Source organism: Gadus morhua, chromosome 19 (assembly GCF_902167405.1).
Source record: "Gadus morhua chromosome 19, gadMor3.0, whole genome shotgun sequence".
NCBI classification, from domain to species: Eukaryota; Metazoa; Chordata; class Actinopteri; order Gadiformes; family Gadidae; genus Gadus; species Gadus morhua.
In genome coordinates this window covers 14,735,684-14,748,141 of record NC_044066.1, presented here as the reverse complement: position 1 = coordinate 14,748,141, position 12,458 = coordinate 14,735,684, and the positions used below count along the sequence as shown (strand labels likewise).

At 49.9% G+C, this 12,458-nt stretch overlaps 1 protein-coding gene and 1 long non-coding RNA gene across 3 annotated transcripts in view; both read right to left on the bottom strand.

The window, feature by feature from the left end:
- LOC115532652 (uncharacterized) overlaps positions 1–12,458 on the bottom strand; it is a 51,008-nt gene that overhangs the window by 22,648 nt on the left and 15,902 nt on the right. Inside the window, exon 3 of the mRNA XM_030342524.1 lies at positions 1,455–1,745. Coding sequence (XP_030198384.1) covers positions 1,455–1,745 — 291 coding nt within the window. The remainder of the gene's footprint in view (positions 1–1,454; positions 1,746–12,458) is intronic.
- On the bottom strand, positions 9,833–11,042 carry LOC115532476 (uncharacterized). Of its 2 annotated transcripts, none has more exons than XR_003974051.1 (4): positions 10,821–11,042; positions 10,650–10,743; positions 10,489–10,563; positions 9,833–10,413 (listed from the first exon to the last, which is right to left on the bottom strand). It is a non-coding gene; the product is annotated as an uncharacterized LOC115532476 (long non-coding RNA). The 2 variants fall into 2 exon arrangements; XR_003974050.1 differs by having other exon boundaries at positions 9,833–9,979.

Sequence of the window (12,458 nt, the reverse complement as noted above, 5' to 3'; positions counted from 1 at the left end):
ACTTTCTTGATGGTTTTATGTAGCCGTTAGTGGGGCCCTAATACAGTACTGGAAGACGTTCAAGAAATTCAGCCTTGGTGCAGAATTACAGCCACTACGAGCCAGTCCCACAATGGGCTTTACACAAGCGTGCCGCTTCTTAGCGGCGGGTCAAGGGGGAGGGTGGGGGTGTGGCTCCTGCCGGAGCACCGCGGCCTCGCGGCGGCAGTGGTGGTGCCTCTCGGCGGGGGGGGGCAGGGGCCGCAGGCAGCGGGGACCCGGCCGGAGACAATCGCGGTCAACAATCCCCTTCTCCATGTCGCGGTTCATGTAGGCGACTTCAGGGAGTCAAAGCCAAAGTTCCTCTCCCCCAAATCTTTCTCAACCATGGCTGAGATAACCCCCACTACGACGTCAGAGAACCAGACGGGTTTTGCGCCATAACACCAACAGCAGTACGGCTATCCAAATAACAAAGAAGTGTACAACACTTGCGTTGCAACACACACACATACACACACACACACACACACGCACACACACACACACACACACACACACACACACACACACACACACCATTGTCAGGCCGATCTCTATGGGCGGGCAAGGCAGAGGAAGGGGAAGTAACTTGGCCCCGTATGAAGACACATGGGGCCAAATTCAAAATCTGAGCGTCTGAGCTTTCATCAATCAAAGGCGGAGCACGATACCTAGTGCTCGTTTTACACCAAACGCCATTTCTAGATACTGGGGGACCATAGGAAGGCTAGGGGAACTCATGTTAATGTTAGAAAACCTCATAAAGTGAAGTGATTTTCATGCCATGGGACCTTTAAATGTGTTCACAGATTGTGACATCCTCAGCTCCTCTGGCAGGCTGTTCCAGAGCGGGGGGGGGCCATAGGTAACTAAGAGGCCAGTGCCAGAGGACCTGAGTGATCTAGGTGGAGCACCATGAAAAGATGCTCCCGAGGAACACATAACCCGAAACAGCCATTTGAGGTCGTTTCCATGTTCCATAACTAACATAAATAACTACTCTCTCGTAGAAATGTTGTATCAAAAGTAAACTGTTTCCGATACAACTGCACACCTTCAGATGACCAAAAGTGGATGTCGCTCAACCGAAAGACGGTACGTTCAGCTGTACAGCGGCATCACGATGGGGACAGGACCGATAGGCACCGCTTTGATCCAAACTATCAGAATCAGGTTCTGCTTGTTGACCATGACCATTCCTACAGTTATTAGTTTTGGTAAATTGGTAAATATTAACTACAACTGATAAAATAAAGAGAACAATGAAAGAAACACCTATGGCCTTCCATGGACCATTCCCGAGGACCTCTTCACGATCGCCGGTCAACCAATGGCCTGAACCATAGGAGAGGGGAGAGAGGAGAGTGTTATTCTCAGGACCATTAACATGTTTCTGTGCAGTCCCATCAAAACAGCTGACTGGAAACACTCACCAAACACTCGGATGGTGTCTCTGACCGCAGGGTGGACGCCTTGCTGCCGGGCCAGACAGGTGTAGCTGCCTGGCTCGGTCACCTTCACCGTCTGACTGATGGAGTCGCGGCCGTCGCTGTCTGAGGAGGCGGCCGGCGGTGCTTCTTCTGCAGGGATCACAGTTCCGTTGGGGGTCTGCCACTCCAGACCGCTGGGCTGGGGCTGGCCTCCTCTGGAGACGCAGGACAGCCGCACCGAGCCGGAGGACGGGGAAGCCTCTACCACCTCCAGCCTCAACCGCGGCTCCACCACTGTGGGCAGGAGGGCGTTAAGTCGTTTACATTCATGGCGTATAGCAGACGCTTTTATCCAAAGCAACATACAGTTAGTACATGTGTCAGGATAAAGAGAAACAACAATATATCAGTGGTACAGTAGGGATGTTCATAGAATCGAGTGCCAAGCACTCACAATCGTTAGGCTAACACATTCCCCGTGCACAACAAAAGGTAGCTAGGATAAGATGCTACACAATGCTAAGAACGTTTTTTAAGTGCGAGGACACACAACATTCAATAAGTGCGTACATTAAAAGTTGTATCAGCGATTCTACGCCAGAACATAAATGATCACCTTCATCTGATCTTTCCTCACAACCCGCTGGTTTTGCGCTGCGTTCATGATAGGTTTTACTGGAAGCACGAAACGCGGAAGGGAGGGGTGAGCGGGCTCTGTTTGTTTGGGATCTTGCTTCAAATACCAACAGAAGTGACGTCGCCCAACATCGCTGATACAACCTTTAAGTGCCAGGACGTACACAACGTAAAACATACAATAAGTGCACAAAAATGTGTAGCATACTGACCAAACTAAGAGTCAAACTAAACTTATTTAAGTTCAGCTTATTTAATCTGAAGCCCAGTGTACCAGCCGACCCACCTGGACCCTGACCCAACACCTACCGCTCTGCCCCGGCCCTAACACGAGACCTACCGCTCTGCCCCGGCCCTAACACGAGACCTACCGCTCTGCCCCGGCCCTAACACGAGACCTACCGCTCTGCCCCGGCCCTAACACGAGACCTACCCCCCTGCCCCGGCCCTGACCCACCTGGACTCTGACCCAACACCTACCCCCCTGCCCAGGACTTGACCCAGCCCTCGTCCGTGTGGTACAAAGACAAAGAACCCTTACGGTCAAATTAAACTTAAAAGGTGCTGTAGGTGAGAGCTGAGAGCGAGAGACTTGAACAAACCGGACCAATCACTCACCTACAGTCAGCCGGATATATCTGTGACTGTGTGTCCGTCTCGTAAGAATTACGAAATTATACACTCCACTGTCCGCCTGGGTCACACTGGACAGGACCACAGAGGCGTCACCGGCCTGCAGCCCCCCTTGCAGAAGGCGCACCCTGCCCACGAACTGGGGGTCTTGTCCCTCCCGGCCGTCGTTGTAGTCCTTGCCCTGTATATAGAAGAACACCTCCTGCTTCCCCTTCTTCAAGTCAAACGCCTCATCTGTCAGGTCCACCGGGGAATCCAGAGCACACGGTAGGATGGCATCGTCTCCCTCTCTGGTGAACACCTCAGTGATGTCAGCACCTGCTAGAAAACACAATTGATGCAACAAGTGTCTCAATACACCGCTGTATTTAGACTCAGGGCACGCGAGTGTCTCAATAACTAGGCTGTATTGAGGCTCAGGGAACGACATCTGGGCACTGTTAGATTCAGCGGTCGTTTCTTAGGCCGGTGAGAACATTAAGAACACAGTTCATTATCGTACCGTCTTTGATCTGGTTACGATGCTACAAAAAGGACCAATAAGACAGGGCACACAAGCCGTTTGGCTAAGCGTACTGGGTATAATACGCACTACAGATACACGTGTGTAGGTATGGAAATAAACACTGGACAGACACAGAGAAGATGGATAGACAGACAGAGTGCATATTTGTAGATGGGCCTGGGCAGGCAGACAGGTGGGTAGGTGCTGTGGCGACTGTGGGCGTGGACGATGGTCCCTAGTACCACAAAGCACCCTGGGAGGGTTCAGACCATTATTAGTTGGACCTTCCCGCGCCCTCCCGGGTCCTTGGCGGTACTGACATTAGGTGGTTGCAGTGGTGCAGTTATAAGTGTACACTTAGGTGAGGATGGAGTTAGGGAAAACGGTGCACCGTCCACCACCAAGTTGTTTATGTTGTTGGGATAAGCCCTGTATTGGTTGTGTGTTCTGTGGTGTTCAATAAAGGCAGTTCTCGTGGTCGTGCGGTGTAATCTGACTGCTGTGTGGTTCCTTCGCCGACGCTACAGCACACTGGAATGCACCATGATGTGGCCTATTTTTAGTGGACAAAGCGACAGCGAACCAAATAAAAAACTTTGGGTGGAGCAGGTTTGTAACTTAAAAAGAGAGACAATTCGGCCCCGTCCCCCGTTAACTAGGCGTTAACTTATTAAAATGATACTCACAGATCAACAAAACCCAGGTTAACAGAGTAAACAGGCCGAGAGGGAAACATACCGCGCCGCAGACATATACAGCCACACACTACAGCTGAGAACGAGGCGCAACAACGCTCTGACGGGGAACTGCTGTGGGCGCGGCTAGACGCAGGTCTGTGATCAGCCGGGAGAGACAGTGCACATGCTCTGTGTGGGGGACCAAGTTGCTTACAACAAATCTTTATCAAACCAACTCAGGTTTGGCTATTACTTCCGTGCAAATGATAATAAAGTCTTTATCTTTCAAACCTTCGCGACCTCTCGTATATTGACAAAGTGTTAGAATGTGTTGTTTAAATCCATAACACCACCAGTCCGTGACCACAGAACCATCATGCGTCTTAATTCATGACGGTGATCCCAATAAAAACCTTTGGGTGGAGGTTTGTCTATCACATTCCGGGATCGCAACGGGTTTATAAAGAACTCACTGTAGGCTTATACTCACACGAGTCCGCATGGAAAAACACATTGAATCTTTGAGAATCCGCTGAAGAGAGAGCACCAGTGGATTTAAAAGTTTGTTTTGCAGCCTTTCAACAGAGTATTTGCCCGTTTTTCATTCCGACTATTCCATAACAGATTCGACACTGGAAAGGTTTTAAAATACTTAAAAAGAAAGACAGTTCGGACCCGTCCGAGAGGGGGACGGACAGAGCGGAGCCGCTATCAGCTATGTCTGATATACTCACAGATCAACAAAACCCAGGTTAACAGAGCACACAGGCCGAGGGGGAAACAGGCCGTAGACATCTCCAGCGACACACTACAGCTGAGAAAGAGGCACCCGACAGCGCTCTGACAGAGAGCTCATATAAAGCACAGCTTTATATTTATTTATTTTTTCGCCCCTTTGGCGCTCTCTCTCTCGCCCCTTTGGCGCTCTCTCGCTCTCTCGCTCTCTCGCTCTCTCGCTCTCTCGCTCTCTCCGTCCGTCCGTCCGTCCGTCCGTCCGTCCGTCCGTCCGTCCGTCCCTCTCTCTCTCTCTCTCTCTCTCGCTCTCTCGCTGTCTCTCTGTGTCTCTCTGTCCCTCTCTCCCTCTCTCGCTGTCTCTCTGTCTGTCTGTCTCTGTCTCTCTCTCTCCCTCTCTCGCTGTCTCTCTGTGTCTCTCTCCCTCTCTCGCTGTCTCTCTGTCTGTCTGTCTGTCTGTCTCTCTCTGTCTCTCTGCGTCTCTCTCTCCCACTCTCGATGTCTCTCTCTGTCTGTCTGTCTGTCTGTCTGTCTGTCTGTCTGTCTGTCTGTCTGTCTGTGTCTGTCTCTCTGTCTGTCTGTCTGTGTCTCTTTGTGTCTCTCTCTGTCTCTCTGTCTCTCTCTCCCTGTCTGTCTGTCTCTCTCTCTGTCTCTCTCTCTCTCCCTCTCTCGCTGTCTCTCTGTGTCTCTCTCTCCCTCTCTCGCTGTCTCTCTGTCTGTCTCTGTCTCTCTTTGTGTGTCTCTCTCTCTCTCTGTCTCTCTCTCTCCCTCTCTCCCTCTCTCCCTGTCTGTCTGTCTGTCTGTCTGTCTGTCTGTCTGTCTGTCTGTCTGTCTGTCTGTCTGTCTGTCAGACAATTCCATAACAGATCGACACTGGAAAGGGTTTGAAAGACTTAAAAAGAGACAGTTCGGACCCGTCCGAGCGGCGGTCGGAGCGGAGGAGACGCAACACAAACTAGATGTTGACTTAATAAACATTATACTCACAGGTCAACACAACGCAGGTCCAAATAGCACACAGCAGTCCGAGGGCGAGACACGCAACTGACATCTTTCAGTGATACAGCTCTAAAGCACGCGTCGACTGTTTTCCCTCCCGACTCTGGGGGTTAATTTATATAGTGCGCTAGTGGGCGTGGCCACCGAGTTTTCTGAATAGTGACTCCGGCGGCGGTAGACAGTGGACTAAACAGGAGGAAGGGGCGGCTTGCCACCTGAGGACAAGTTGCACATAGCGCACACAACATAACGCCCTGTGGCAGACCAAGTTGCTGATAAAATTGCTTTGTCAAACCGAACTCATGTTTGGTTAATACTGTGTGAGTGATAATAAAGTCTTTACCTTTCAACCGTATTTTGTTTACGTGTTAAAGTGTGGGGTTTAATCCACAACATCACCAGGCCATGTCGTGACCACAGAAGTTGAAGCACCCTGCATCTTAGATCCCAATAAAGACCTTTGGGTGGAGGTTTGTCCCTCTCTTCCCGGGGTCACAACAGTAAGACCTCAATGTACACTGTAGCCTACCACAGTGCTCCACGAGTTCTAATGAGTAGCCTGTCCGTTTTTCATTCAGACTACTCGGCTCAAACCATTACAGTAGGTCGGCTCTGACCTGTACTGTACTGGTCGGCTCACACCAATACGGTAGGTCGGCTCTCACCAGTACTGTACTGGTCGGCTCTCACCAGTACTGTACTGGTCGGCTCTCACATGGTACCAGGTAGGCCTACAGGTACCTCGTCGGTTGTTTGCCTCCCACTTGGAGGGCAGCACACGTGAATTTAAAAGTTAGTTCGGCAGCCTTTCAACAGAGTATCTGTCTGTTTTTCATTCAGACTATTCCATAACAGAGGGCCGACCAGTACAGTACTGGTCGGCCCTCACCTGACCAGTAGGCTACTGGTGGGCTCTCACCAGGACATCGTCGGTTGTACCTCGCTGCTTGGAGGGCATCAGACGTGAATTTAAACGCTTATTTTGCAGCATTTCAACAGAGTATCCGTCCGTTTTCCATTCAGAATATTCAGACTAATCCATAACAGATTCGACACTGGAAAGACTTAAAAGAGAGAAAGTTCGGCCCCGTCCGAGCGGAGGAGACACAACACAAATGCGGTTAGTAGAGCAAACAAGGTGTTACCTTATTAAAATGATACTCACAGATCAACACAACCCAGGTTAACAGAGAAAACAGGCCGAGGGGGAAAAATGCCGCGCCGCAGACATATCCAGCCACACACTACAGCTGAGAACGAGGCGCAACAACGCTCTGACGGGGAACTGCTGTGGGCGCGGCTAGACGAAGGAGCCCCACACACACGCTCTGTGTGGGGCGCACGCTCTGTGTGGGGGACCAAGTTGCTTACAACAAATCTTTATCGAACCAACTCAGGTTTTGCTATTACTTCCGTGCAAGTGATAATAGCCTAAAGTCTTTATCTTTCAAACCTTAACGACCTCTTATTTTGTTAAAGTGTTAGAATGTGTTGTTTAAATCCACAACATCACCAGGCCATGTCGTGACCACAGAAGTTGAACCACCCTGCGTCTTAAGATCCCAATAAAAACCTTTGGAGGTAAGCCCTCAATGTACACTGTACCACAGTGCTCCACCAGTACTAATGAGTATCTGTCCGTTTTTCATTCAGACTACTCGGCTCAAACCAGGTCGGCTCTCGCCTGTACTGTAGGACTACTGGTCGGCTCTTACCTGTACTGTACTGGTCGGCTGTCACCAGTACTGTACTGTTCGGCTGACATCAGTACTGTACTGTTTGGCTCTCACCAGCACTGTAGGCTTACTCACACGAGTCCGCATGGAAAAACACATTGAATCTTTGAGAACCCGCTGAAGAGGGAGCACCAGTGAATTTAAAAGTTTGTTTTGCAGCCTTTCAACAGAGTATTTGCCCGTTTTTCATTCCGACTATTCCATAACAGATTCGACACTGGAAAGGGTTTGAAAGACTTAAAAAGAGATACAGTTCGGACCCGTCCGAGCGGCGGTCGGAGCGGAGGAGACGCAACACAAACTAGATGTTAACTTAATAAACATTATACTCACAGGTCAAAGCAACGCAGGTCCAAATAGCACACAGCAGTCCGAGGGCGAGACACGCAACTGACATCTTTCAGTGATACAGCTCTAAAGCCCGCAGTCAATTGTTTTCCTTCGCGTCTCGATCCTTTTTATATAGTGCGCTGTGGGCGTGGCCACGAGTTTTCTGCCGAGTTTTCTGCCGAGTTTTCTGAATCCGGCGGCGGTAGACAGTGGACTAAACAGGAGGAAGGGGCGGCTTGCCACCTGACGACAAGTTGCACATAGCGCACACACCATAACGCACTATGGCAGCAGACAGTATACAGCTGTGTTCCCATGCCTAGGGTGCTGGGGTAACTTTTATGCGTCCCTTACTTCCGTGCAAGTGATAATAAAGTCTTTATCTTTCAAACCTTCTCGACCTCTCGTATATTGATAAAGTGTTAGAATGTGTTGTTTAAATCCACAACATCACCAGGACGTGACCACAGAACTATCATGCGTCTTAATTCAAGACGGGGATCCCAATAAAAACCTTTGGGTGGAGATTTGCCTCTCACTTTCCGGGATCGTAACGGGTTTATAAAGAACTCACTGTAGGCTTACTCACACGAGTCCTCATGGAAAAACACATTGAATCTTTGAGAACCCGCTGAAGAGAGAGCACCAGTGAATTTAAAAGTTCGTTTTGCAGCCTTTCAACAGAGTAGCCTATTTGCCCGTTTTTCATTCCGACTATTCCATAACAGATTCGACCCTGGAAAGGTTTTAAAACACTTAAAAAGAGAGACAGTTCGGACCCGTCCGAGAGGGGGACGGAGCGGAGCCGGAGGAGACGCATCACTAACTAGATGTTAACTTAATTAACCTGATACTCACAGGTCAACGTTGTGTTGACCTGTGAGTCAGGTGTGCTATTTGGACAGGTCCAAATAGCACACAGGCCGAGGGACAGATTCGCCAAAGACATGTTCAGCTACACACTGCTGATAGTACGCGACAACAGTCGCGTACTATCAGCAGTGTGTGTCTGTCTTTGTGCACACTCTCACTCTTTCTCTCTCTCTATATGTGCCCTTACTACCCGGGGTCACAACAGGTAAGACCTAAAAAGAGAGACAGTTCGGACCCGTCCGAGGAGACACAACACAACCGCGGTTAGTAGAGCAAACTAGATGTTAACTTATTAAAATGATACTCACAGGTCAACAAAACCCAGGTTAACAGAGCACACAGGCCGAGGGGGAAACACGCCGCAGACATCTCCAGCTGAGAAAGAGGCGCCCGACTAGCGCTTTAAAGGAGCGAGAGCTCTTATATATGGCGATATTGGCGAGCGGCGTATATTGCAAGGCCCGCCCCGTCGCGTTAGCCAATCAGATATCCATCGCACCCGTCGCCTCTCAGCGCGGGACACACACACTCAGGCACACTCACTCACTCACTCACAGGCACACTCACTCACTCACTCACAGGCACACTCACTCACTCACAGGCACACTCACTCACTCACAGGCACACTCACTCACTCACAGGCACACTCACACACAGGCACACTCACACACAGGCTCACTCACACACAGGCTCACTCACACACAGGCTCACTCACACACAGGCACACACACACACACACACACACACACACACACACACACACACACACACACACACACACACACACACACACACACACACACACACACACACACACACACACACACACACACACACACACACACACACACACACAGGGGCGGGAGATCACGCAAAATGTGCCGATACGAACATGATGTTACGTCATCCCCAGCAATATGAAAAAGATACGTATAAATTATGCTGAAAATTTTACATTGGATGTGCTTGTTTTCTGCCATGATTGTTGCCTTAAAAAAACAAGTTGCAAATTTGATGAACTCGGAACTCGAATCCACGTGCATATAGCGCGTACTGTCCACACACCCAGCGACTCCTAACACTATGGGCTGGTGGATAATTCAAAAGTTTTTTTTTTTAATTGCCATGGGCCCCCCCTCTGCCTTGGGCACCCCCACGACTGCCTCACTTTCCCCCGCAGTCCGTCGGCCCTGCACACACCCACATGTGAAATAGCCAAGTTATACTTAATAGTCTGAAGAATGGAGGAGAGACGCAAGGTTTATCTGATACAAAAGATAATTTATTTGTCCGTCTTCAAATACACAGAGTATAGCAATTCATGGATCCACAAGTATGCAAGGTGACTTCCTATTCAAGCTACCTTGCTGACCCCGACGAATGCCCTACTTCCTTGGTGAAAAATCCCTGTACAAAAACAAAACATGCTTTTTTCACTGCAAATCACAAGATATAAACTTAACCAAACTATGAAAATAACACTGCACACGCATTAAAAAAAAAAAAAGAAGGGAATTACACAACTAGAGCGGGATACATTTAGCCACAAGCAGGGGAGGAAGCCAGCAAGCGACGGAGCCACCAACGCTTATTCTAGCATACAAACATACAAACAAAACGACAAAACAACGAGAAGCACCCAAACACCACGACATGCACTAGCATTCAAATACACACGCAGGCACCCCGAGCAGAAGCCTCGAGCAAGTAGTCCAACTTGACAGCTAGCAGAAATAGGACGAGCAGGCCAGGAAGACGAGGAGAGAAGCTCACGACAACTGGGATATTGGGCCGCACAGGCAAGGGGAACAGAACAGCAACCCCACGAAACGCCACAGACCCTGAGAGGAGTGCATAGTCATACAATAAGATTACACTGTAAATGTATATAATTGACTAGTGGACAGAACACCGACCGTATAGCTGCAGAGATATAGAGAGCCGGAAGATAGAGAGCCAGGACCCAGACAGAGGACCACCGCGTCCGAATACTAGAAACGCAGCAACGTAATTCTACATTAAGCAACCTTGCTAATTAATCCATATCCTGATCAAACGAAAGGCTTCAACAGCCTACCTGAATGCGAGGTCAACAAGTACACGCTCACAATGTTGAGGAGCCAACAACCACACGGCTGTGTTACAATCCCGGAAGAGCAGTACGCCACCGGCTAGAAGATAAACAGAACATTCTAACTTCTCCAACTCAGAGAACCAACAGCGTTAGTAGAGGAATCAGAGCGCATACCTGTAACGTTCTGCAACACGGTGCAGGAGGGACAAGAGACAAGAAATCCCCACGAGTGGTCCCAGCAAGACAGGAGAGTGCCTCCCGTGAAACCTGTGCCCTATTTATTCAGCACCGCTGCTAATCTCCCACTTAGAGTAGACGGGGCGGAGGAAGGGTCGGTCACCCAGTCGGCGAACGCTCTCCCTGTTACACCCAGTTATGACAGCCAGATTTACTAAATATCTTAAAGGGACTCTCACCTTTGTTGCATTTGAGAATTACAGCACATTCAAATCATCCCGCCTTCCTCCAATGCCCCACCCCCTAAGCGTTATTTTTTAGAGTACAAAACTAAGCGTTATTTTTTAGAGTACTGTAACGACCTCGCCGGTGACATAATGATGTCGAGTCATTAGTAGTTGAAGGTAGTTTTAATGAACCAAAACCAGGTCACTGAAACCCGTAACATTGTAACCAACGGCAGAAAACCGACACAAAACAAACCCCGGTTACCCCGGCAACCCCCAACACGGTCTCACTCGCGTGCAGGCCCCCACCCTCCTGTTCTTCCAAGGCCCTCCCCCAGCTGACCTAATGATTCGCCCCCACGCTGATTGACAAGAATAACATTACAATACATGCACATAGAACAACTGGCATAGCGGACAACGAAATATAATGTAACACATAACACACAAACTATTTAACTGTCCCAGGGTCGCTACAGTACAAAAGTTCTAGACTCCCATGGGTTATGTTTAGACTCCCATGGGTTATGTTTAGACTCCCAGGGGTCATAATATCTACCAGGGGTCTAGTAAACAAGAAATTTAGCAGGTGGCTCACTGTAATTTTATGGGCTTCGTGTGATACCGTTTTGAGGCCCCATGTTGAAGGACAGTGGTCCCACTGAGTATAAGAAAGGTGTATGAGCATTACAAACAGAGTAGCGGGACAACGTAGCGTCTGAGGCCGAAATGGGTCCCCTAATCGGACTGAATGGTGCGGTTGGGTGCCAACGGTCTGGAGGTCTTCCTGTAGCTCCAGAGTAGCGGGACAACGTCGCGTCTGAGTCCGAAATGGGTCCCGTAATCGGACTGAGTGGTGCGGTTGGGTGCCAACGGTCTGGAGGTCTTCCTGTAGCTCCAGAGTAGCGGGACAACGTCGCGTCTGAGTCCGAAATGGGTCCCGTAATCGGACTGAGTGGTGCGGTTGGGTGCCAACGGTCTGGAGGTCTTCCCGGAGCTCCAGAGTAGCGGGACAACTTTGCGTCTGAGTCCGAAACGGGTCCCCTAATCGGACTGAGTGGTGCGGTTGGTTGCCAACGGTCTGGAGGTCCTGAGAATCATCCAGGGGAGCGGGACCACTTGGCTTCTGAGGCCGAATCGGGTTCCCTTGTCGGACTGAATGGTGCAGTTGGTGGCCAACAGTCTGGAGGTCTTCCTGAGGCTCCAGAGGAGGGTAACTCTGTGAGTCTGAGTCCGAGATGAGTCCCCTAATCGGACTGAATGGTGCAGTTTCAGTACGCCGTGGACCACTTTGGTCTGCCATCGTCAGTCGCTACGGTCGCTACTCGCTACTGTCTGCCGTGGAATCAAAACAAACCCTCTAGTTGAGGACGCGCCTTGATGACGCGGGCCCGAATGCGCCACAAGA